This window comes from Pungitius pungitius, chromosome 9 (assembly GCF_949316345.1).
Source record: "Pungitius pungitius chromosome 9, fPunPun2.1, whole genome shotgun sequence".
Lineage (NCBI taxonomy): Eukaryota > Metazoa > Chordata > Actinopteri > Perciformes > Gasterosteidae > Pungitius > Pungitius pungitius.
Window position 1 is genome coordinate 17,726,148 of NC_084908.1, and position 26,783 is coordinate 17,752,930.

The following is a 26,783-nucleotide window of genomic DNA, read 5'->3' on the forward strand; positions in this document are numbered from 1 at the left end:
CCTTCTCCTCCTCCAAGTAGCACCCCTCCCAAACTCCCCAACTCTCTCTCTCTCTCTCCTCGAGTGACAGCACAGGTAATAAAGGTCAGGCAGACATTATAAATCAAATCAGATCACATCACCCTGATCTTTCTGGCGTCATGCTCCGCCCTTGGCTCCACGAGTCACATGCTAAGGGCAGCATGTGGGAACATTTTTACAAGCAATGTTCATTAACTAAAAAGGATCATCCATAGGGACACACACAGGCCATCTGGATACACACAGAATATGTGGCCACGTTTTCTGGCTTGAAAAGGTTTGGGATTTTCCACTGTCTAATATATCTAATATGGCTTTATATATCAGTTGCAAACCACTAAGAAGAACAACTTCTGGGCCACCGGGTTGTAAATTCCCCTGGTTGGTGTAAATCCTCCTCCATTGTGACTCTTTGTCTTTTTATCTTACCGCTGAATGCATTAGAAAGACCGAAAAGTTCTCTAAAATCTCTCCGGAGAACAAGGAACAAAAACTAATTCATTACAGCTTATTAATTACATTAACATGACGTAAAGTCCATTCACTGATGACTTACTAACATTTATAATCGCAGACCTGCTGGCTTATTACAAATGGAGCAACCGGCGGGTGCTTATTAATCACTTTTTAACTAAAAGATGTTATAATTTATTTAGCCATGGCGCATGGCTCCGTGGATAGCCAGGTTATTTGACTGTTTCGCCACCCCCGGAAAATATTTAAACAGCTACTTGACGGATTGCTGTGAAATTCGGAACACAAATTCATTCAGCCAAGTGGATGTGTTGTAAAGACGAAGGTGATCATTTGAATTTTCATCACCATCATTACATTGAATGTCTAATTTGTCAAATAGTTGGATTCACAATCCAATTATCTTAAGGCCAAATATAATTGGTGACTGTTGAGAAAAAAATATTCTTAACTCAGGGCGTAACCGGGTAAGACTTGATTGACCAGTTGACACATTGACACAAAATAACACGTGTTTTCAATGAAAATCCTCAAATTCCTCATGCTCTGTGCTCTAAAACACACGGACTTGATTAAACGTAACCTAGTTGAGCTCAACGTCTGTCACGTGCAGTGTGTGTCTGTGTGAGAGAGAGTGTGTGCGTGTGTGTGTGTGTGAGAGAGAGTGTGTACGTGCGTGTGTGTGTGTGTGTGTGCAGAAGAGAGGGAGCGAGTGTCTGAAACGAATGTTTCTCAAGTTAAGATACTGTGAAGTTGTCAAATCTTTCGGCTCCACCCCCTGAGAGTGTGACAGCTGGTAACCATGGAAACACGTGCGGGAAATCATGTTAATTGGCTGAAATGACGGCTCACCCTACTTAGAGTAAGACCATCGTTGTATCCCTGTCCCCCGCCTCTCCCCCGACACGCACGCACGCACGCACGCACGCACACGCACGCGCACGCGCACACACACACACACACACACACACACACACACACACACACACACGATAACCCAATTAAGAGGCAGTTTTAAAAAAAAAGAAAAATAGAGTGATAAATAGGAGGGCAGGGGCTGGATATTGAGTAAAAGATGATGGAGAGATTAAAGAGAGAGAGCACAGAAGAAGAAAGCCAAGCAGAGAAAGGTACAAGCATAAGAATGACAGATACAGCTTTTCTCATCTTTGGACAAAAGGAAACGCGCTGAATGTTTCATGCACTGCTGAATAAGTTATGCACATGTGTGTGTGAGGTGTGTGAACGCGCGTGCACGCGGCGTGCACGCCCACGCACCTCCGCTCATGTATGGGCGTGTTTCTTTGTGTCATACTATGTTGCATGGAACAGCTCAGCATTCACAGACCAGGCACCTTGTTCCACAGTTAAGAGTGAAACCAACATTGTCTCCCCCCCCCCCTAGGAAATAAATGCAAAGAATAATATGAAGTCTCTTATATAATAGCAAAAGCCATCGTTGTTTTGGTACCAAATAAATGTTGGACAGATGCTGTAGGGTGGAGAGATGTACAGTACGCTGTAAACATGGCACTAAGGAGGATGACTGTGTTTCTAAGAGGGGGGACATGGAAGGACATGAGATAGGAAATGAATTTGTAATATGTACTGAGTGCAATGAAAAAAAAGGCAGACAGGAAGGAGGAGGGGGGGTCACCTCAGGAAAAAATGGGACTTACAGCTCTTGGGGACTGCCCCCATCCCAGTGTGCTCACATTAATGTCCCTGTCGAACAACGTCCACCCGCATTACGTCCCCCGCAGATCACTCACAGAAACACAGACACGCACACACACACACACACAACCACACACACACACGGCGTGAGAAGAAGTATCAACATATACAATTAACCATATAATGGGACGGGTGCCAGTCGCCGCGCTGTGTGGACACGCGGGCAGATAAGATGACTGACAGGCGCGCAAACACACACAAAAACAAACAAATACCGCAATCGGAAGTAACTGGGCGTCGAGGGCAGAGCTACGCTGTTGCTAAGCAACCAGGTGATTCCTCTAAAGTGCCTCTCCATGGGAGATTCCCTTGTTTGTGTGAGGGCATTCACACACTTGGTTGTGTGTGTGCGTGCGTGTGTGCATGTGTGCGTGCTCGCGTGAATGTGTGTGTGTGACTGAGTGTGTGTGTAAGTGTATCCAGTAAGTTAGTGCTGACACAGTGAGCGTAAAATAATCTTGGATGCGACCATGGTAACAACCCAGCAGCTTATGGGGGACTTCAGTCGATGGCAGTTGTAGTTTGGTATTTTCTCCCCCTTTCTTCTTTTGGTGTACATTTTATTTATTCAGCAATTATGTATTTATATTTTATAGAGAACACAGAGTGCTGACGGCGGCAAATACACAAAGACATGCACAGAAACACGCACACACACACACACACACACATTGAGTCATGAGCAGCGGAAAATATTCAATTTTGAAACCCTTGACAAATCCCTGAGGTGTTGCTGACGTTTATGCACGCTTCGGAGTATTCATAGCCGCTCACACACACACACGCGCGCGCGCGCGCGCTCACACCTTCACGTCATGGATAGAGAGGTTGAGACGGAGGGAGTGAGAGACAGGGGAAGGGAAGGGGGAGTGAGCGATGAAGACACAATCCTTACTATTTGTGACTCCTTCTGCTGCATAAACGGAGGCCAGTAACAATGCCACTGACAGGGCAACTGTAACCCTGGAGATTCATTAGGGCCCCGTCGCTATGGAAACCACCAATCAGGGGGAAATGTTACACATCTTTTCGAGCAACTAATGGGTCCAGGGAAATACCTTATGCACGCGCGCGCACGGACGCGCACGGCGCTGACCTTCTTCCAGCCGCTCCTGTGTTTAAAGCTAAAGTAAACATCTCTGCGCTGCGTGCCTTGTAGGTACAGCGGCTCTGAGAGAGTACAGAGCTGAAACACAAACAGACAATGTCTCTCTCACATTCATTCGCTTTTCCTCCACGGAGAAACACACACACACACACACAACGCGCACAAGTTTGCAGCGCTTCAGGCGCACTGACGGCGGTGGAGGATATGGGTGGCAAACAGCTCGAAGGCACCAGGAGCGGGGAGGGCTGGTTTGGGTCAGAGCCAAAAGAACCACTGGCGCTAGAGCGGGATACGGCAGCGCCTCTTTTTCCTCTTCCTCCTCCTCTTCCTCCACCTCTCCCTCCTCCTCCTCCTCTTCCTCCCCGTCTTGCTCCCTGTCCTCTCTCTCAACTGACACATGCACCTTGTCCCTCTCCTCCTCCTCCTCCTCCTCATTCCCTTCCTCCCGCCTTGGTCCTCTGTGCTGCTCATGCAGGTTTGAGTCCTGGTTGCCCGTCATCGCCGTGCTGTGAACAGCCTGAACCTAAAAATGAAGAAAAAAAAGGGGGAAGGGGGGGGGGGGGGGGGCACGGCAAACGGTTCAGGACAAGGCAACATATGTCACGTGTGCGTGTGTCCATGTAAACTATGTACGATTCTGCTGTTTTTGGAGCTGATTGTCAAGCCTGTATATGCCTTTTTCTCTGAAACAACAAGAAACCTTCAGGGGAACAATGGCAGGCAGCGGGGAGTCTTGTCCAGGAAACATAAATCTACGGAAAAAAAAACCCCTAAACAGAATGAACCGAGGGGACGAGAGCAAAGGCGCAAACACGGAGTCAGGCAGCAGGAAGCACTTAGACCACTTCGTTTTAATCCTACAGCTGAACAATTCAGTGATGACAACAGGGCCATTACTGCTCATGCTTTTAATCCACATTTTACAATCTGGACATCCAGAGAGAAAGTAGCTCGGGTGGCTTATCGTGTCACTTTAAAGAGAATAAAATACGGGCTGTTGTGTTCGTTTTGATGATCGCTTTCCACTCATGGTGGTTACACGTGTCGTTTTCAGAGTTATCATTATTCCGCAAGCTACAATTTCACTTAAAATGCCGTGACACGCGGCGACTTTGTCAAGTCCCAGTCGCCCGCGGTTACGTATCTTAAGCACCGACGGGAATGTCTTGAAGCATTTGGAATATCATGCAGAAAACGTCAAATTGAATGATAATCTCTCTTTAAATTAAGAGCGTGATCACACGAGCAGACTCATTTCCTAATTGGAATTTCGTCACGTGTTCGGCCTTATCGGGCAGTGGTGGAGTTTGGCAGGAAAAGATGGCAGCCGGAGCATGTGACACGGTTCAAATTGTCTCGAGTGCACAGCAAACGCTCCCCCGCCGGTCCGGCGCATGCTCACTCCACCGCCCCGATGATCCCCCCCCCCCCCCCCCCCCCCTGAGAGATCTGCAAATGCATTCCAAAGCTAACAACGTGTTATCAAGTTGGAGGAAGAGCTGCATTCGTTTGAAAGAAGAAGAAAAAACAAAAACATAAAGAACAATCAGGCACGGAAGAAGTGCGGTGCCAACGAAGGGTCTGTGCAGGCATTATGCTCCGCCTGCCGCGGGACAGGAGGAGAGCTGGCACCGACGTCCGTGGGGACGAGCGTGGCTGTGTGTGTGTGTGTGTGTGTGTGGGAGTTTGATGAAAATAATGAGATTGAATCGGCCACTATGCTTCTTTCCTGTGTATTTTTATAATGGGCACGTTGCCTGGATTGTGTGAGGAGCCCAGGGCCGCACTGTTTAAGGCTTTCTGTTGTGGTTCAACAGTAGCTGATGGGCGGACATTAATCAACCAGCGCAAAAGGGGGAGAAAGGCCTTCTTCTGCACAGTTAAAAAAAAAAGAAGAAAAAAAACCTGCTGATGAGTCTTTTCAAAAGACTTTAAAAACTCATTATGGGCCGCATCTTGTTCACAGCCCGGCCATGTGGAAATCAAATCCTCCTCCCAACCAGTCACCAAAATATATTCATAAGACCACATTAAGTTAATTATCCTTAACCTGTGCAGTGTGCACTCCTGATCATTTTACCAGACACGTGCAACCGTGTGATGCTCAATAACAACATCCAATATCCATGAATGGTAATATTCTCTTTTTGTTATTCAGTGATACACAAAAAAAAGCCCGGTCAAAAAAAAAGCCAATGTCAATCTACAGCCTTTCTACTGAGGCTGAAACGAGATTCAAGAACAAAAGAATAGAACCCAAATTCGCACATTTAGAGCCACCCTCAGCATCAAATGATGATATAACATATTTATATACATATATTTCTCTCTCTATATGAATATAAGTCTACCATCAAGCACGTTGAGGCCATCAACTTATACACCACTTTACTTGGTTATGAGAATATTATTTAAATTTTTTGCTTTATGAGGAAGACACAGCGCCATCGAAGCCAAGGAGCGACATTGGGATCTGGACCTTTTCTATTGTGCCACCGGCATTGACCAAGCCCAGACCCCGGGACAGCAGAGCCGAGACAAAAGTATATTATACCACGAAAACAACAACAACAACACAAAAAAAAAAAAAAAACTTTGGCTCACCAGGATGCAGCGTCCATCCACCGGCGTCATTCACTCCGGGTCCGCCGCGCGCCCCGAGCTGGAGTCCGGGTGCTCCATGTGAGCGCAGCCCGCCGGTCCTCCGCCTCCTCCACACCCCCCACCCCCCCTGCAGATATCCAAACTCACCCCGGCAGTCGGGACTCGGGAGGATGAATTTATAATTTAAAAAAAAAACAACCGGGAGGGAAATAAAAGAGAGCAATGTGGCGCAGAAGTTTAAATAACCGGGGAAAAGTAAAGTTAAATTCAACCAGCCGTCTCTCCCCGTGCGTCTGCGTCCCCTCGGCCGCTGGACGCGATCTGCGGTGTTCAGGTACCGGAGTTCAAGGCGCACCGGGGAGGGAGAGGCGCGTCAAGCCCGCCGGAGAGAGGCGGACCGGGGGACTCCTTCAAAGTAAGACGCGCCAGTCACGGAAGCCACACAGTCGTGAGAAATATCTGTAACAATCTATAAAAGAAATACATATAAATACAAAAAAAGGTAAATCGTGTGCACCTAGGGCTTGAGCTTGATGCAAATATCGATTATTGGGTTATAGCATAATTAGATGTGCACGAGGACACGGATTATACCTTGAATAACGCACCATGGATCTATTATTTAGGGTTTTCTGTTTGGTAACTAGTAAAAACTAGAAAAAACAACATCGTAACTGGTGAACGAACTCAACCGTTCTGCAACCAGATGACACGCTGCTGCTCCACTATGCAAAAGTGAATATATTGGTGAGTTCAACACTGTAAAGTGTAACAGTGAATGAAATGAAAACAGCAAACGTTCACCTTCCATTCGTTAAGGAATTGCCATGAAGTAGTTTGATGCTGACCTGTTGTGCTCATGTCTTCCAATATCACATCACGGAACCCACCCATCAATGGTGAGTGAATTATACAATAAATGGAAAATGATTTTATTTTATTTTGAAGGTTCTGGCTGAAGAGCTTTATTCTAAATCCCAGATAACTTGACACTGACGGAGCAAGTCAGAGCATGTGACTTGTCCCCTCTCCTCCGCCTCAAAGTGCCCACATCCAATATCCCTCTGTGAGTGTCTGTCTCTGCATGGCGGTTATCTCACCAGCCATGATGGGGTGAGGATTCACTACACCCAAAGGTGGAGCAGAGCCACAGCACCACAACAACATCAGGTTTCACAGAACAATGAATCACTTTACTCCATATTAGCATTGATGTAATAATAGTGGAATGAATATCCACATCCTTAACATGAGGGAAAGTATCAATATCTTAATTTCAAAAAGTGGTCAAAAGTTTGGGGGTTAAAATTATAACCTGAAAAGTAGCCTGTTTCTCTGAAGTTACCACAATAAAAGCTTGCAGTAAATGCATTTTCATCATTGTTCATATTTAGTTTCTACATTTTATCCATTTTCATTAACCCCAATCAAACCATGGATGTAATATTTTAGATGAGACTGAAGATGGCATCTTTAACGCCATGAAATAGAGATTGAGAGAAATCCTGGGAGCTCCGTCCGATTCCCTAAAGGCCTTCTGGGCCGTCCCTGGACTCCACTTTGGGATCTAATATTAGAGCTGCAGTCCAGTAGGCAGAGGTGGGAACAAGTCACTGTTAGGCAAGTCACAAGCAAGTCTCAAGTCATTGCCCTCGAGTCCCGAGTCAAGTCGAGTCAAAGACGAAGCAAGTCCCAAGTCGAGTCACAGCCAACAAGTCCCAAGTCGAGTCACAAGTCACAGCCAACAAGTCTCAAGTCGAGTCACAAGTCGTACCATTTTAGTTTCGAGTCATTTCGAGTCCTTTTATTATAGTGGGGACGGGGAACCCTGGGTGATGGTGCGCTGCCTCACAGACCTAGACTACGAAGGGAAGGGTAATGGTGGATCGACTGTGACTGTGTTATAGTGCTGTAACGCTCACCCCAATGCTGCAGCGTAAATAAGGAGGCGATGACTGGCTTGCAACTCCGCTGCAATTATTTATATAAAACAACTCAACTTCGGTCACTGTTGGCCGTCACCACGCCGAACGAACACTTCCGCATACACGGCCCCCCAAAACTCGGGTTGTCTCGCGTAACTACAGCTGGTAACGGAGCATAACGTGAACACATGCAACATCTGCATAACTGATTAACTAATAACTTTAACTCAGCTCATTACACTACTTTAAAACGGACGTTGACATAATGTTGGCGAGGATTTCCATCGGAGTCTGAATCCGGGTTCTTTTTTTGTAACCATGAACGAGCTGTCTCGTTGATACGGTCAAATGGACTGCAGTGATTGGATGTCGTGCAGGCAGCTCTCTGCATTCAGGTGGCGCACATTTTTTTGACAGATGTAGATAAACAGAGCGGCGCGGCCGTGTCAAAATGTTATCCCCTTGTTTTCATGGGAAGTAGCAAGTCTTCTCGAGTCAAAGTCAAGTCACGAGTCATCGGTGTTCAAGTCCAAGTCGAGTTGCAAGTCTTTGTACGTTTCGTCGAGTCGAGTCTCAAGTCATCAAATTCATGACTCGAGTCTGACTCGAGTCCAAGTCACATGACTCGAGTCCACACCTCTGCCAGTAGGTCTAAGCAAACAGCTCCCAGGGAGCAAAGTCTGAAATGCCCTCCTGCAAATTGTTTAATATCTACATATGGCCTTCCGCATCACTTCCTGGTGGCGTTCTGTTCAATGTTTACACTCATCGGGAGTCCCAAAGCAGCAGCTCCAAAGGGCTACGATGCTCATTGAACAAATTAGGAGGCATTAAAAATAGACAAACCACTTTAGGTATTTTTAGGCCGCATACGAACGCGTCAAACTATTTAGACATAAATAAAGGTTTCGTCTGGTCGGTAAGGGATGGGCCTGTATGTCTTTGTCTCCTGGTACGAGAAGCTGGGAGGACGCCAGGGACAAGTTGAACCAGGACCAGCCAGTCCGTTGAATAAAATAATCAGACCAAAAAGACAACCCGGGAGGATGACGACACCAGCCTTCACGCATCATTCCAGCTGCTGCAACCAGGGCGGGTGGCTGAAGGTTCCACTCGCTGGGAACAATGGTTAAAGATGTGTGGCTGTTCCAAACAAAGACAAGGGGGGGGGGGGGGGGGGTTCGAGAAAGCCAAAACCAACCCTCCGTTTCATGTAATGAACACTCTTGTCTCCAGCTATGAAGTCAGATGATCGCCTGAGCTGTGGGGAGATATTCTGCTGCGACGGCGAGGCGGTGCACTCGCAGGCTGTCGGATTCACCAACTCGCGCGCGGCTGGAAAAACAGCGTGAGACTTTCACTCAAGAGCAGGGAAACACCAGGCAATACCCAATCAACGCCCACCGCCGACGAGACGCCTCGCAGCGCTCAGATCTGTTGGAGCGGCGGCGCACATCAAACATTTAGTGTGTCTCAACAACACAGTTAAAGAATCTAGGACACATGGAGCCACGAAAACACACACCAAGACCTCCGCGGCTAACGTCTTACGCACGTTGTTGGATGCCTCTGTGTGTGTGTGTGTGTGTGTGTGTGTGTGTGTGTGTGTTCGCTTTCCCTCTCCTTCCAGCTCGCCTCATCCTTCTCCCACTTACTGTCTCCTGTAACTCATGCAAGACTCTTTCTGCTCCGCAGGGTCATTTCATTGCACTCCCCCCTCCTCCTCCTCCTCCTCCTCCTCCTCCATCGCAGTGTTGTGTCCACACGATGGTTTACATCAGTCCCTGAAAGGCTCTTACGCACGCGGGCAGGGATACCTTCCCACTGTTATCGGTTGAGGATGGGTATCTAGGCCAAACGTTATTACCGCCGTGTGGTAGGCGCCCCTTGGGTGCGTTTCCATGGTGACCATCACATAACATCATATGCAGGGAAGTGTTTTATTCCCGGGCACCGTCCCGGCTGAACTCACACGGACACAAATTAAATCACAGATCAATAATGCAGATCAATCATGGAAATTGCCATGGCAACCACTTGAGGGGCACGTCATGCTGCAACACCGTACACACACACATGCAGAACATCACGAGCAGAAACTGCTTCTCTGTTTGACCTGGTGTCACGTCGTAGTAAATAAAGAGGTTAAACGCGCGCGCACACACACACACCTGAATGTTTATCTACACAGTTGAAAGATATAGGTCTTAATCAGATGTTTGGATGTATTTTAGAACAACTGGATTTCACTCGCATCCTTTTTTTTAATCATTTATGGAAATGGATAGAAAACCTCACACGACACAATCTCCTCCCGCTGCCTCTGTGTCGTGTTCGCAAAGCATAAATGCATCGTGGTCCACGCAAACGCGTGGGCGATCATGCACACACACACAGCCGGCGTCTCCCTCCGACGTTGCATTTATGACATGATGATAAAGAGTTTTGTTGTGATGCGGAGGAGCACCTTTTCTGACAATCGGCAGGAGTGAAGTTGCTTAGCAACCTTTGGCCTCGATGACAGGAAATGATGTCACGCTTGTAAGGCGAAACACAAGCAGACAGGCAAGACAGGCGGGGAACGGGGTGCGCGCACACACACACACACACACACGTGTGTGCGCGTGGAGTCATGTGCTAGAAAGTGGAATACGGGAATAAAGTGTTGTGATGATAATCTGTTAAAACACAGAGTAAACTAATCTTCTCTAATGGTCTCACTGAACTCTGGATCCATTAAGGCTGACCTTACAAATAATATATATACACAGTACATGCACAGAACCCCCCCCCCCCCCCCCCCACACACACACACACACACACACATAAAATGCATGCATGAAGCAGAAAATATGCTTTTATGAGCTGCTGTTTAGGGGAAAATAGCAATGCTGCTCTCTCGATAGATGCAACATGCGTGCGCGCGCACACTAACATGTGGTGTTATATTCTGTAGCTGAGGTATATGAGAAGACCTTTTACTACTAATCCGTTCCCCTCCTGTGATAAAAGTCTCAGGACTCACTGCGCCACACAGTGGTCAGTGCGCCTCACTGCACTTGTTTCCCGGTGGGACCTTTTTGATTTAATTATTCATGTCTGTAAACGAATGAGCTGCCAAAGAGGCTGAGACTCACCAGTGGGTCTGAGGACCTGCTTTTGAGGACAGACTTCATCCCCTGTGAATAATCCAGTTACTTCCGAATATATCTGATATATTCTTGTTCTTGCAGTACATGATTGTTCTCTATTTCGTTTTCACAAATATCACATGTAAAAAAAAAGGGTGTGTGGGCTTTTATATCACAAAAACTTCCCATGAAAACCACATATATAGTTAATCATGAGGCCATTTATAGCGAATTATAATACATGTGTAATGCATGAATATATTTCACCTAAGTTAGCGTACACACTAACTTATGATACATTATCTATTGTTGCTACGGTTACAGTACTTTCTGGTGTTGAGTATATGAATAGTCAAGATGCATCATAAGCCCTATTGCTGATTTATTAGTCCTAAGCACCCGAAAGACATTTGACCACTAGAAGCACCATCCATAGTGCATTAGAAGTTGTGTATGATCACTGTAATGTATTCAACCTTTGAGTAAACATCCTTCTGTCCAAACTGTTTACACCTTCTTAGATGGTGGGAGCATGAGAAATATTAAGAATGATTCATTTACACACTAAACCGCCCGACCAATTAAACACGTCAAGTAGTAGCACGAGTATTCTCGTTCTCTTAAATGCAGAACGAGTTTAAAGTCAGCTTAAAGTCTTCAGAGAATCAAATACCTGCGTAAACGTGCAGCATCTCTGCATACGTTGCTCTTAACAGCCCATGCTTTTGTCGAGTCGGTACAACTACGGGCCGTTTGTGTGGTGTCACAACTCTGGAGAAAACAAAACTCAAGACAAGTTCATGAGGTCAAAACATTTAATTAAAAAAAAACAAAACTCAAATCATTTGTAAGAACACCAATTCTCCAATTTGTCCCGCTTCTGTTACATCTCCCTTTCTCACACACACACACACACACACACACACACACATTTACTCACTCAGACGACGTGATGGACACCTACTGCACGGTTGGGGAAAAAAAAACATGCAGACTGATTTGACATTAATCAACACATCCTAGATTTTACAATCCAGTGTAGAATGGATACATACAGATTTAATTCAACTGAAAAATACCAAACTTGAGATTGTGTCGGCTTTAGCACATTGATCAATAATATGACAAACAGTTTGCAAGGACAACTACTCGATTTCAAATTCAGGTTGTGAGTAAATCACCTTGGAAAAACGAATAATTTGTTACCTTTATTTCATCATAACTAGTGGCGTGACTGAAACCAATTGCTACCCAGAAATGATCATCAATGTTGGAAATAGCAGAAACTATTTCTACTCGATGTACTAAAACATGCAAACAGACTAACTCAGTCCTTAAAAAAAAGGAAAAAGAAAACAAAAAAGACCCTGCGAAGAAGGTTATTCGGCATTTAAGCCTTAAACAGCACAAAGGGATGTGAGCCAAAACAAACAGGAGGGAAATTATTATGTGAAGCAACGGCTAATTTCTATTTACAAATGAATCAGACAGAGAAACAGCAATTCCTCCTCTACAAAGAAGCAATCACATCCCTGAGTACAGTGTTCATTTAAACCCACTGCTGCGGATCCCTCATCATCGTTAAGTCCTTTCTGCTGGGAGCGGGAGGTCGGGTGGGAGGGGGGGGGGGGGGGGGGGGGGTGTCGGTCCCCGCCGATCCAGAGCTTTCTGTGACCCAAAGTCTCACATTGAACATTAAAGAAGCCTCAGCAGCGGTCATGATGCTGGAATCCAGGCACAACAAAGTCCCGCTCCGTGAACGACGGACCCGCCTCGCCCGAAGCAGCACGCCAGTGTTAGTCCATGTTTGTAGAATACATCATTATCTCTTTATTAACAAAAGGCTGACACCCGCCCACACCTAGCGTTAGTGTGGAGACCCTTCCACGGCTTTCTCCGGCCTCTCCTCTTCCTCCACATCTTTGTCTTTGCTCTTTTTGTGTTTCTTCTTCTTGTGTTTGTGCTTGTTCTCCTTGTGTTCTCCCTCCTTGATATGCGGGCCGTGCTTCTTGTGCTTCTTGTGTTTCTTATGTTTCTTGTGTTTCTTCTTCTTCTTGTCCGCCGCGGTGGCGGCGCTGGCGGCCGCCGAGCCGCTGTGGGCGCTCTGGGTGGGGCTGGAGGGCTGGCTGGCGGACAGACTGGCGCTGCCGCTCCTCCCTCTCTCCGCCTCGGAGCCCTCGCCCTCGCTGTAGTCGGGCACGAAGGCCGCTTCGTCGGTGGCGAGGCCGAGGTCCGAGCACAATCGCTGTCTCCTGGGCTCCAGGCCGCGGCTCTCCTCTCGTCCTCCTCCTCCTCCTCCTCGGCCTTCTGCGGCTCTCTCCTCCTTCGCCGACGCCCCCCGCACCTCGTCTCTCGCTCCACCTCGGCCCTCCTCTCTGGCTGCAGCTCTCCCTTCCTCTCGCCCTCCTCTGCCCTCCTCCCTAACAAGTTTAGCCTTGCTCGGTTTGTCGGAACTCGTCTGTGCCGTCCTGCCACCTCGGCCCTCCTCCCTCGGCGCTCTCCCTTTCTTCTCCTCTCTCGCCGGTCCTCGCCTCTCCTCCCGGGAAGACTCTCGGCCTTCACTCCTCACCGGTTTAGGTGCCTCAGTCTGCCCTTCTTTGCCTCGGCTCCTCTGTGGCACAGGTGAGGGCTCCTTGGGCGCACTGGGCCCATTCTCCAGGCCTTCTTCATCGTCCTCCCTTTCCCACTTGGAGCGAGGAGGAGGCTGAATGAGCGGCTCCTCGCTGTGGGCGACGGGCTCCGGGCTGATGCTCTTCACGGGGCTGGGCGGGAGCTGCTCTGCAGGTTTGGAGGATGCACTCTTCTGATCCTTGTCAGAGTCTCGCTTTGTTTCTTGAGCAGACCTAGTGTGGGAGGAGAAACGGACGGTGTTCAAAAAGAGTAACGCAACGGATGCGGCATTTCACGGCAAAAAAATCTGTCACTCTGGATGGACAGATAATCAGTGTTGATGCAGCAAAACCAGAAAGTTCACCTTCTTTCATTACATGGATTCTCAACTGGCTCCCTGCATCACTGAAACAGTTGGTCGGACATTTTGGTGTTCTACTAGCAGGCCAATGTAGCCTCGAGGCACTCGCCTCCAGTAGAGAAGAGGGCCAAAGGACTCATCTTACTAACCCCAGATTGATTTCCATTTCCAAACTTTGTCTCCAATTGACGCCATGCTGACGCATCAACCCCTGAGGTAATGTATTTGACTTTGTGAGACTCCCTTCGGAGCCTCAAATGGCTTTAGACAAGGCTTTTTACATACATTTGATGTCTAGTTCCCCATTAGGGTAATTAAGGAACATGACAAATAAGGCACTTGCTGGCTAGACTAAAAAACACTTTATAGGGAAACAAGTAATGAGTTTTTTTTTCATTATAAAATAATTGGCAGATGATCAACTTGAGTAATGATTTGGTCAATATAAATGTCAAAACATTGAAAAATTACATCCCAGATAAGGTCTCTCGATTGCTTTTCTGGACAAAAGACATTTATGTGACTGCAAAGATATTCAACAGAAAAACATCTTTGCTGATTCATTTTTATGTCAATTAACTGACATAAACTTTTTTTTTTTTTTTTTTTACATTTAGAGAAATGCTCCCCCTAAGCTCATGCTACTATGACGAAAATGTCATGCTTTCATGTGAAGTTACAAAATGCATGAATCCCAATACGAACAAAACACACAACACATTAGAAAGAATATCCAAAATATTATTATTACTTTTAAATTCAAGTAATTGACTAAGCAAAAGGAGCACAAGAGACTCACCTGGAGGAGCTGGCGGTGTGGCTCGTCGGGGCCTTTCTGCTGATCCTGGGTTTACTCTTCACAGACGGCTCCTCTGCATCTTTCACTGCTGCAGGAGAAGGAAAGGAAGCTGGTTTTATTCAACCCTTAATTAGATGGCACAAGACACAATCTCAGTTATCATCTCTTCACATGCGCGTGCACACAGGCGGAGATTCAAATTACCTTCTCTGTGGGCGGCAGCTGGCTTCTCTCCTGAGGGGACACTCCTCTCAGTTTTGTCCTTGGACGCACTCCTGGGAAATGAGAAGAAGATATAATTACACGTATTAAACACTGTGTTTACAGGACACTATAATGCGGGGACACGGACGGTGGTTTAACCAACGTCAAGGAACATTTAACACACCTGTGGGATTTAGCAGATCGCTCTGACCCGTCGCCCCTCTCCTTAGACGAGGTGCTCGGCTTCTCCTCAGCGTCCGTCGAGCTCTTAGAGGACGACGACTTCTCCGCGATGGTCATTTTATCCAGAGAGACGGACCTCCCTCCCGCGCTGGAGCTCTTTCGCTCGGCCCTCGTCGACCTCTCTCCTTCGAGGTCTCTCTCCACGGTAACAGCCATTTTCTGGGAGCTGGAGACCCTGTCCCTGTCCCTGTCCCGTTCCCGATCCCTGTCTCTGTCCCGTTCCCGTTCCCTGTCTCTGTCAGACATCACGGCTCGGTCGGATCCTGAGGCTCGGTCCCGCTCTCGGTCCAGTCCTGAGCTTCTACTCGGCTCCCTGTCTGAACCCTGCGGTCTCTCTCCAGCACTTCCTGGTCTGTCTCTGCAGACTCCCCTCTCTGCAGATGCCGAGCGCTCCTTTCTAAGAGCCCCGTCCGCCGTGCTGACGGGACGGTCTCCTTCGGAGAGGTTAGCAGTGGCCGATCGGTCTGAGGTGGAGGTGGTCTTCTCGGAAGCAGAGGGCGCCCTGTCCGCGGGCGTCCCGGTGCTGCTCTTTCTGCCCAAGTCTCTGTTCAACTTGATCCTCCTCTGGGTCAGTGGCTTCACCTGAATATGGAAAAAAGCACAATAATGTCACAAGGAGTTCATTCGGAGCGACTCAGCACATTCATGAGCATTTTGATGATTATCAACAGCAACTGTTTAGTTTTTGGGGTTATGCACAAGAAAACGCTATTTGGAAATCTGATGTAAAGGACATTCTGATTGACTTAATCCATTTTCTTATTCCAACGTTATGCAATTAGTTGGAAAAATGCAAACATTAATTAGGGCTCCAAGTAACCATTTTCTTAATCAATTAACTTGTTCATAAATACAGAACCAATGAGCCCAAAAACAAACATTCCACTTACAACTAAAAAAATCAGCAAATTCTATTGAAATCAATCATTGGTTTGTTGATTCACTCATTGTTTCAGCTCTAATGAGAATAATTTTCTGCAGCTATTTGTAAATACAAAAATACTGACTGATTTTTAAAAAAATACACCCGTAAGTATCTTCTGTAACTCCACAGATGAGTATTTTATCCCAGTGCATCAGACCCACCTGAAGGTCCATCAGAGGTCTGATGGATCCTCGATCCGCATCTCCTCGGCCCATATCACGGCTCCCGGGTATGGGAAGGAGACCCGGCCTGTCTGAGGGGGGTGGCAGTCTGTGCAGCGGGGGCTGATGAGAGATGTGCGAGTGGGAGAGGACATCACATCCAACCACTAGCCCGTCTATTCTCCTCAGCTTTCCGGGAGGGGGTCCGAGCAAAGAGCGGCCCTCCTCTCCCATCCTCCGCCGAGTGTCGGGGGAGGGAGGCCTGTGGAGGAGCTGCAGCCCGTGTTGATGGGGGGTGGGAAGGAGCCCACCACCCTGAGGAAGGTCTCTTCTCCCCCGCATGTCGTGGCCAGATCGAGGGCCGTCGTGAAGTGTTGAATGGTGCAGCGGCAGGCTCTGGCAGGACTGAGGGGGGGTCTTAAGGAGGCCTGGCCTTACTGCAGCGCTCTTAGCCTTTTCCTTTTTAGGGGTGGAGTTGGGGGGGTCTTCTGGTTTGGTTTTAATGGCCTTTAGAGGTTTTGTGCCAGAGGAGGAGGAGGACGAGGAGTCTTTTTTGGTAGCCACACCTTCTCCGGGCCTTTTCTTCCCCTTTTCACTCTTTCCCTTCACGCTCTCCGTCTTCACCTTAGCTTTTACCTTCTGGCCTTTGTCTTTCTTACTCCGATCAGACGGAGTCTTTGATGTTGACTTGGTGGAGGGTTTAACGGGTGTAGCGGTGCTTTTAGAAGCTGGAGCTTTAGAGGTTGCGGCTCCAACTGAAGCCTTCGAGGACATGGGAGACGTTATAACGAGGGATGGGATTTCGTCCATCGGCTCGTCTCTGACGGGAGTCGCATCTCCTCGGTCAACGGACTGATGCGATCCCTCGGATTCGTCCCCAGTTCTTCTCTTTTTGACTTTCTTTGGCTTCAGGACCTTAGCGCTGGACTTCGCCCCTGATGAGGAAGAGGATGGAGGTTGGTTAGGGGGAGGCCCTCTCTCCTCTCTTCCTCGCCTTCCTCTCCCCTGGGGGGAGTAATTTCTCGATAACGGGGACATCCTGTCCCTCTCCCGGTCTCTGCTGGCGCGACCTCTGTGATGCATTGAGGTATGCGGGTTGTCGTAGTCTTTGTAGTACTGGTTGTACCAATCGGCATACTCCTTCTCCCACTGCCGATACCGCTCTCTTTCCCAGCGCTCATTGCCTCCAGGACTAGGACCTTTCAGCTCGTACGGTGGGAGCTCTCGAGGAGGCGGCTTTCGTCCACCGGGGCTGCGGGTCCTGAAGCCACCGGGGCCAGGCGAGCGAGACCGCGACCTGTACGGCCCCGCCCCTTCCGGTCCCTCCCAGCCCCCTGGTCGGTACGGGGGAGGGGATCGCGGTGAACCAGAGCGACGATACCCGTAAGACCTGGAGCGGGACCTGGAGCGCGATCGTCCATAGCTGCGGCCGTTGCGTCTAGAGTAAGGGGAGCGGGGATAAGACCGGCCATGGGAGCGCGAGCGGGATCGACTGGGAGAGTAAGAGTAAGACCGGGATCTTGACCTGGATCTGGAGCGAGAGTAAGGAGAGCGGCTGAATGGAGAGCGACTGTATGACCGGGATCTATAGAAGAACACGACCAGAAGGAAAGATTGGATTATGCAAGTTGCTTTAAGGATTATGTGTATTTAATCGGGTAAAATGTGGATACAGTCTGAATGAAGTTACCTTGAATACGATGGTCTCCGTCTCTTTGGTGCATTTCTGTACTTCATAAGCTCTTTGTGGAAGTCTTTAGTAAATTCATCCAGTTTGGATGTGACACTGAAGATACAAAAACAAAGAAAGTTAAAACCACTGTTCTTATATCACTGAATTTACAATCCATAACAGATATTTATGCATGTAATTCCTATTAGAAATTAGTAGCTGACTCACTTGTCCTGTCGGAGGTGCCGCTGTCTGTAGAAATCTTCCTTAGAGAGGGGGGGCTGACCGAGGGGGGGCAAAGGCATAAGAGGGGGCTGGGTACCCGGGGGAACCCAGGGTGGGTTTAGCCCTGGTGGTCCGGGAGCATACATAGGCTGCGGTTGGTAACCCATGACAGGAGGGAGAAGGCCGGGGCCAGAGGTGTAGGGGGGGGGATAGGACTGGGGCGGGGGCGGGTACATGGACGGAGCTGGGTACACTGGAGGTTGAGGTGCAGGCGGTGGCGCTGTGAGGAGGTGAGTGGATGGGTGGTCTCCTCTTCCTCTGTAAAACCTGATACAAAAGGGGAGGCACATGGAGCGTTGTTAGACAGACATCTAACAAAGCAAACTAATTGATCATTGATTCCACGGACAGGCCTCACCTCTCCCACGGTCTGCCGCCTCCCCCTCTGAGAGGCTGGTGTGGTCGGGACTGGTGACCTAATAGGGCAGAGAGTTTACAAGTTGAAGAATGTCGTTCCTTCAAGCTCACTTATCGTCTTCATATTATACAAATGGGGCCTGTTGTTACCTGGTGGATGAGGCGGTCTAATAGGTGGTGGGTGACCCATTGCATTTAAATGATAGTTCTGTTAGGAAAAAAAAAAAAGGGCACATTTTTTCTACATCAATCTGCAATTTAGCAACAAGAAACAAACGTCACAGATATTGTACACGGGCATGTGTGATATGGTGAAAACACCTTGTCTCAGACATTCAAGGATCTGTGATCCACTTACTGAGGTTCCTGATGAGTCCGGTCTCACAGTAGGTTCTGGATTTGTCTCACTGAAAAGACAGAAACACGTACAATTAAAAAGTGCTTTTCATTTCACAAGGCCACAGACTGCACCTCAGAGTAAACCTACCCCGGTGGGGGTGGCTCCCCATGACTGGTGGAGTGCATAGGAGAATGGTGGTCGGCAGCAGGTGCTGGTGAATCATCTCGTTCTTCAGTAGTAGCAGCAGCATGAGGAGGGGTAGGAGCAGAAGTAGCAGCAGAGGCAGCCGGAGCAGGAGAGGGTTCTCGTGCAGGTGCAGGGGCTGACGTAGGGGCTGTTGCAGGAGCTGGGGGCGGGGCCTGTACTGGAGGGGCAGTGGCGGGTGCGCTTGTGGAAGGAGGGTGAGCGATATGAGCCATCAGTGGGTCCTGCTGTCTTGAATGCAGCGGCCTGACCAACTGAGGGCGAGGCGGGGGCGGGGCGGCATTCTGCAGCTGCTTGCGAACATGTTTGGTGTATCCCGTCTCATTCTTAAAGTTGTTCACCGCCTGCATGAGGAGATACTCGTCTTAGAAGAAAATTCAGACACAGGGGACACAAAACGGATACATTTGAAGGGGATTACCTGTCGAAGAAACTTGTTGGCGATGAGATTATCGGGTGAAACGTCAGACTGTTTGCATGTGAAGCAGGTGTGCTCCTCAGAGTCCAACAGGGCCGTCCTAATACCTGAAAGCCAACAGCCCTCAATTACACGAAAGCTCATTTGAGAAAACCAACAACTTAAGTCTTTACTTGACGCAAGTTGCTATGATGATAACTTCCCTCAAACAGCCAGGACCAAAACATTTAGTCAAGCCTTGATTGACTTTGTACTTTTACTAGTTTGTAATACTTTCTTCATCACGAGTACTCACAATCATCGCAGTAACTGTTTCCACAGCACGGTATAACCACGGCATCGGTCATCAGGTCATTGCAAATGGGACACAGGAGTTCATCGGGGATCGGGTCTGTATCGTCCTCAGATGAAGACTGGTCATGTGGAACAAACGGAGGGCGCTCCTTCTTTCCTTGTGCATATGCCTCCCTGTATTAAAAGAGCAACAGCAGTTAACCTCTGGACACAAAAGACAAATACCGCACAAACATGTGCTATAAACAGAACATTTAGTATTTGCTGGATGAAACGTACGCATCTATCGCAGGTATAGCATATTCTCCAGTGCTGGTCAACATGGCCCCTTTGGTGCCCGGCTCTACCTTCACCATGAAGCTCTGAGGAATGCCCTTACTGATCCTCACCGGCTTGGTGCCCTCCACACTCTTATCCTGGATCTAAAAAAAAAAAAAAAAAAAAAATCAATAAAACCATCCAAAAAACGATGGAACATAGTAAAAAAATAAGCATGGCAGAAATTGAAGATCAAATGATGGGTAACAATTACCATCAGCAAGGGGCACTGCCGAATGTAGTGACCAGCTTTTCCACAACGAAAGCAGGTATAGTGAGCAGGTGGAGGTCCAACCGCCTTCTTGGAGTAACTAGAGGAGAAGAACACATTTCTTAAATCTATATACAGCTAGAGAAAGGTTTTCCTAATACACCTTTTTCATAAATCTAAACAAAGAACCAAAGTCTGACTTCAATCAAGTACAAGAACACCATCTGTGTGTGTGTACTAACTGCATTGGGTCATATTCATGATTGGACTGAGATATCATGGCTTTAATCTTGTCCTCCTCCGATGCATTAGCGTCAACCAGGTTAGCAGTCTAAAACACAAAATGGAAAGAACATAAAAAAGGAGGACGTCAACACCACCACAGGATAAAGGGAAACATTCATTCAAATTCAGCAATATTTTCAGGAAGTACAGCGAGCCTGTACAGAAAGAGTACCTTGGCAAGTTGGGCGAGCGACATAGATGGAGAAGAATCCGTCTGGAGGAGAATCAGAGTACAGATGTTTTAACATAGTTTCTAATAAACGCACAGGATAAGAGCCCAGAGAGTCCCCCACCACCACATCCGTGTCCAGTCTCCATCTACGTCGAGACTGACGTCTTTGTTGAAGGCAGCAATTTGAGCACGTAAATCAATAGGTCTGTGCGCAACGCTCGTCCCTCCACAGACCGCTCCGAGTCACAACTAAACACACACTAAAGCAGGTCCTATGGTTGAAAATATTCTATACCTAAATATAAAGCAGAATCCCCCCCCCCCCCCCAAAATCACAGGAACGTAATCAGGTAAGAAAAAAAAATAGTCTATTTACTGGGTTTACAGCCAATATAAACAAAAACAACTTTTGTGAGTTTAGTTCAAAAGATTTAGCGTTGCTAATACTAAAAAGCCCAATAGCAGATATCACTAATGATCACTCAAGGGAAACCATGGACAACTTGGCAAAGAAAAACTTGGCTTTAACTCCCACTACATTAGCGTAGACTGGCATGTCTCGAGTCCTTTAGTGATAACGGGTCATGTCCAAGAATATCTGCTTAAACACTTTAAACTGGTATTAATTGGGCACCATAAGCAATTAGAAGTACACTTCTGTCCCATCTGTCAGTCGAGACCCCAAAGCTTCTGCTGTGGCGATTTTCTCAAAGAAAAACGTGACATCCAATTATAGCATGCGGCTTTCCCTTCACCAGGCCACAGTGATTTAGGTATTTGTGCAAACATGTTTTGCTTTCATCAAAACTAATTCAAGCCTGCTTTCTGTGAACTGTTGACCTTGCGGGGGATGTGCCAAACCGTTTCAATGACAAATTCAAACACTAATATGTCAAAGAGCTGATAAAGACACATGTAGAAAATGTTTCCTTAAAAGTGCCTGATGAAGAAACTACCAAGAGTTGTCAAGTGTTCCTTCAAAGTGCTGCCTAAAAAAAAACCCAGCCCAGACACCTCTAGCGTGAACAGCAGAAGCAGGTTGGGTGATGTCAGGGGTCAATAAACTACGAGTAATAGATCTCACGCACGGACAGAAACCGTCACACTCTACGCCATCAACAGACAAAATAGCTACTCTGCCTATTTTATGTCCCTCCTGATAAGCAGGGCTCGGAGGAAAGCCGGGGGGGGGGGGGGGGGGGCGTTATTGCAGCATTCTGTGGAGGGAACACACAGGGATCTGGTGCGAGTGGTTCTGACACTGAACCACAGGACAACTTTATTGACAGGTTCTGCAGCTTACAGCTTCCCGGACACACTACACCAGTATACGTGTCTGCAGCAGCCACGGAAGGCCTCCAGAGAATGACAAGATATTTACTTTACGGATAGTCCGTCAAGGTACTTTGTGATCATGTCACAGCAATGTAAGTCAGAGGCTGTGGGGCAGCATCTCAAGAATCAAAACTAGCTTCTTACCAATAACCTGAACGACAGTTGTAAAAAAATATATACTTTGTACTAGTTCCTGCTTCTTTGTGAAACAGACACTGAGGAATCTGAATAAATTCAAAGCTTTTAACTGGGCAGGATGAAATCTGTGAGCCGACGGGGTTTAAAGGTTATGTGCAGTCCATGCTCAATGCAGAATAGAACATCTTCATGGTGAAATTGTACAGGACAAAAGAAATTGACATCGGCAAATATTACTGAACAAGTTTAAGTATATTAAAGATTACCAGTGTGAGCTTTCAAAATCAAAGAAAACAATGGCGAGTCTCTCCCACTCACAGATTTAGTCTTGTAATTGTAATCAAGGTAATTACAATCAATCCGAGTCATACTTTACTTCATTGGGTTCTTAAACCAGATGGAAATTATATATTTTCACAGAAAATAAAATGACAATAGATTATCATTACAAAAATACCATTTTGTTTTACAAACCCCTTTAAATACATTTTCCTGACCTGAAGCAGGCAACAATACCATTTCAATATGAAATACAATCACGAGATTTCTCAATTCATTGTAAAGTGGCAACAGTTCACAATCCATAAGTTCAGATCATTGAAAAAACAAAGTTGGCTAGTCTGTTGTTTCTCAACTTACTCATCTCATTCTGCAATTTTATACTTTAATCTGCTTATTTCAAAACAGAAACCCAGTGTTTTTAAAGAGAAACAAAATATTGTTAACTGTGGTGACTCCAGGAAACCCTCCCAAAAAGACATCAAATAACACAGGTTGAGATCTCAGCACAAATGTAGCCAACACACAGTGAACAGAGGATACACACAACTCAATCAATGCTGACACAATGTTCTCAAGAAAAGGTGACTAAAGCCAGAAAGAGGGGGAGAGGGAGAGAGGTGAGAGGAGGAGGAGAGTGTGTTGATTTTGGGTTTGTTTTACATACGGGTCTAGAAGATCCCACCACAGCTGTGTCAGAACGATCTCTGAGGAAACAACCAGAGCAGAAAGAAACCGTCAGTTGTTGACAAAACTCAAGAGCAAACTTATAAACGCATCAAGGGTAAAGTTGGCTGCATTCACACAGGATCAGGCAGCACGGCGTAAATGCCAGTTCTCCCATTCATTTCAGTGGGGTCGGTGCATTTTGGCTACAGCTTTGGGGACAGCGAGGGTGTCGAAGAAAGGGCTGAAGTGAAAAGTTAATATTTGCTCTGCGATGGTCCAGGACTGTACAACCCCGCTGTGAGGGGCAAAGAGGCGGCAATTGTTGTGTAGTTGCCCGGTGTGAATGCAGCCCAACTATTTATAGAAAGTTCCCTGTTTTAGAAACCAGTCTAAGTGTAAATCTAAAACTTGATTTCTAATCAATAGCAACGGCGCCACTCAATCGTAATTCTAGTAACAGCGTTGTATTTTAGCTATACTTACACAATGAACGTCCTGCCAGCAGGTTTTACTCCACCAAGCGGAGTGCGACGGACGATCACAGACGAGTGTTTTGGGATGTGCACTTCATCATCGGTGTATTCTACACGAGACACAAATCATAGTTAAGACATAACAGTTGCTCACTGGAATACATAAGTCACTTGTGCCCAGATAAAGAAAATGGTATAAAGTTAATAAGTTATATACATACAGTCTTAGTACACTCCATAGTAAAAAAATAAAATAAATGAGCCTCAAAAGGAGGGTGGTATAAGAGTTTACTTTGGCTTGCATATTCACAATTTCAATATATTTTTTTAATTCACATGGTACATTAGGTAGTTGATAAATATAATTACAATATTAGTGGTTTGGCATTTCAAAGGAATAGTGCAATATAGATCTAAAGAGGAAAAGGGTTAGAAATTGTATATCCTTTTAAGAAATATGTATAATTTGTTTTGTGCTCTTTCATTGGTAGTTTGGTTTTTTGGGGGTCTCATTATTTGTTCAAATATGCTTCCATATTTAGATACAGGTCCTTAAATGAGAACAACATAGATTTATAAAGAATCAAAAGACCTTATATTCAGCCCTGAATGGTTGCATCAAAATATAGCCTGAGGCTATTGCATGAAATGTTACCCGTCTCCTAATGTTAAAACACACAAAAATGTCCACGAGTCCTCTACTAGTACCACCATTGTAATGGATGGCATGCTGTTGAACGTTTTCCAACGTGTCAGCTGACCACATACCTTCTAGAGTTTGCGCATTGGTGATCTGCAGGTCGCAGTCTGTGGCCTTGAGGCGCTCTCGGCCCATAATCTGCTTTTTAAGCTCGTTGAGGGTAATATGGAGCCCATCGAAAGTGACAGTGTTGTAGTCCAGTTTGGAAGAGAACTTATAGTGAACACACGACATTTTAACAGGTCTAAGCACTTAAGTCAATCAAGCACAAGAAGAAAAAAAAAAGACACAGGCCTGGTATGATAACAAAATAAAAACAGCGTCAACACTGAACACAGCTAAATCTGGTGACTTTAATGTGAAAACGTTCTTTATATTCGCCGACACACTGTAGACAACAGGAGGTGGGTGTAGGGGAAGGGTTCGGCTCGCAGAAGGGCGAAACAGTCCTTGTTATTGCCAATAAAAAAAAATCGAGATGTGAGGCCAGGGCGCCATTGAGCGGCGTCTTGTGCCTCGCCAGTTCTTTTAAAGTCCGATTAAACACGAGAGTCCATTCGGCACAACGCAAATCTATCACACGGGTGTGAATGAGGCCATGTCCTTCTGTGAAGAGTCTTTGGTGGAAAGCCCGGGCCTCTGCGCTACAATTCGTAGGCGTAGCTAGCAGCGGGCCTGGAGTTTCCAGAGCATGAGTCTTTGAGTGTTAGCCTTGTTCGTACAGTTCTTACTCGTCAAGACAAACCCTAGCGAGCTCCACAAAAAGTCCAGGAAAACGGTGTGAAATCTTCCCCGAGTCCACAAATGGCACGTTATCGCCAATGGACCGTGACGAACTGTTTCTGGAATGGTAATACTGTTTAAATGCTAAATTAGCTAGTTAGCTAACGTCAAGGCTAGCATGCTACACCCCGAAATTAGCTAACGTTACCTCGCCACTCAAAACAACACGAAACCACCACTTGCCTATCAACAGCTAACGTTACTGGTTAACGGCGCTATGCTAACAATGATGCCTAAATTCGCCGTCGAATGACCTAACCGATGCAACCGTTAGGTCGTCAGGGCGCAAAGATTCCTCTTCATCAGACCGCCATTTTCCATCACGTTGGGTCGAAAGTTGCGTATCCACGTTAAACTTCAATTTAAATCCATAAAATCCATTTCGCTGATCCAAACTGCTTCTCTTCCTCGCTGTTTGATCAAAATGGCGCAGGTCGGAACCGGAAGTAGCTAGGGTTCTCCCGAAGACGACACGAGAAGGCAAAATGGAAGCACACTTCCGTCAGAGGGCTGACAAGTAAGGCCGTTAGTAACAGCAATTTCCATGATATAAAATAAATAAATACCCTATAAATTCGTAATTTAATAGTTTGCGCGATACAATTATTAAAACATAAATGAGTAACTGGATTTACGTTATTGTCATTTCTCTGAATAAGAAGTGCATTTTTATTTTGAAATGTGGTCCACACGACCGCAGTCAGTGACACCGGGAGGACAGCGGGCACCAACACCGCAGACGGACCTTCATCCTTTAGGCAACTTTATTTCTAATTGCATATTTTTCGTTGTACCAGTACACCCGATGCTCGCATTTGTATTGGCGTACGCAGGGCAATTGTTCCCAAATATAATGTTAACCATCTTGCTCTGCCGCTGTTCAATTGCGTTGTCCGGGAGAATTAATATGTCCCCGCGGTAATTGTAAATATTGTCCCTCCATTAGCTACATATTTTGTATATACGGCCTGTGTACCCCATCGGTAGCGTGGCCGAGCGGTCTAAGGCGCTGGATTAAGGCTCCAGTCTCTCAGGAGGCGTGGGTTCAAATCCCACCGCTGCCAGTATTTTACCGTCGTTATAGTGCAGCAAACAAATAGCTTCCAAAGCATATTTTATCACCGTGATGTCAATCCAGAGCGGATTTTCAGTGAATGTTGTCGTTCAATGTGAAATTGTTCCACGCTCCCCCACAGGATATTACCGATTGTTTTGTGTGATGTTGCCGATAGTAATAAATAACACTTACACTTTTTAGACAGTAAGCAAAGGAGTGATCGTTTTATTAAAATGCCATCAAAGCTACACTAATTGATAATTTCCGAGAGTGATTGACTAGCTAATAAACATAACAGGGATTTATCTGTTATTTCTTCCTATAGACAGGTTTTCAGAGGAAGGGCGAGGCGTACGGCTCCAGTCTCCACGGGAGAGTGGGTTGAAATCCCGCCGTTGCCAATAAAGAAATAACATTAACCGATTTAGAACTTTTAGTCTTACAAAATAAAAGTGATGTAAGACATTACATATACACGGCGATACAGTAA

At 46.6% G+C, this 26,783-nt stretch overlaps 1 protein-coding gene and 1 non-coding gene across 2 annotated transcripts; one reads left to right on the plus strand and one right to left on the minus strand.

Annotated features, from left to right (window-relative positions):
- Nucleotides 1-11,911: 11,911 nt before the first annotated feature.
- On the minus strand, nt 11,912-25,702 carry LOC119217366 (E3 ubiquitin-protein ligase RBBP6-like). The gene is made up of 20 exons (XM_037470878.2): nt 24,522-25,702; nt 23,764-23,863; nt 23,279-23,318; nt 20,860-20,901; nt 20,645-20,733; nt 20,406-20,502; nt 20,153-20,295; nt 19,875-20,047; nt 19,583-19,686; nt 19,105-19,505; nt 18,976-19,024; nt 18,768-18,825; nt 18,619-18,676; nt 18,204-18,527; nt 17,994-18,089; nt 16,304-17,888; nt 15,159-15,799; nt 14,975-15,045; nt 14,771-14,858; nt 11,912-13,843 (listed from the first exon to the last, which is right to left on the minus strand). The coding sequence occupies exons 1-20, from the start codon at nt 24,685-24,687 to the stop codon at nt 12,868-12,870; spliced, it is 5,301 nt and encodes a 1,766-aa protein (XP_037326775.2). The 5' UTR covers nt 24,688-25,702; the 3' UTR covers nt 11,912-12,867.
- A 516-nt stretch (nt 25,703-26,218) lies between these two features.
- On the plus strand, nt 26,219-26,300 carry trnal-aag (transfer RNA leucine (anticodon AAG)). The gene has a single exon. It is a non-coding gene; the product is annotated as a tRNA-Leu (tRNA).
- The last annotated feature ends 483 nt before the right edge of the window (nt 26,301-26,783 follow it).

Bases quoted from the DNA above. Each gene is read 5' to 3' on its own strand.
- LOC119217366 (XM_037470878.2), bottom strand. From the start codon at position 24,687: ATGTCGTGTGTTCACTATAAGTTCTCTTCCAAACTGGACTACAACACT. The intron at 20,902-23,278 runs GTATGTAAAACA...ATTCTCCTCCAG, and splicing joins TGGTGGGATCTTCTAGACCC to ACGGATTCTTCTCCATCTAT. The intron at 19,025-19,104 runs GTAGGTTTACTC...CTGTCTTTTCAG, and splicing joins GGGGAGCCACCCCCACCGGG to TGAGACAAATCCAGAACCTA.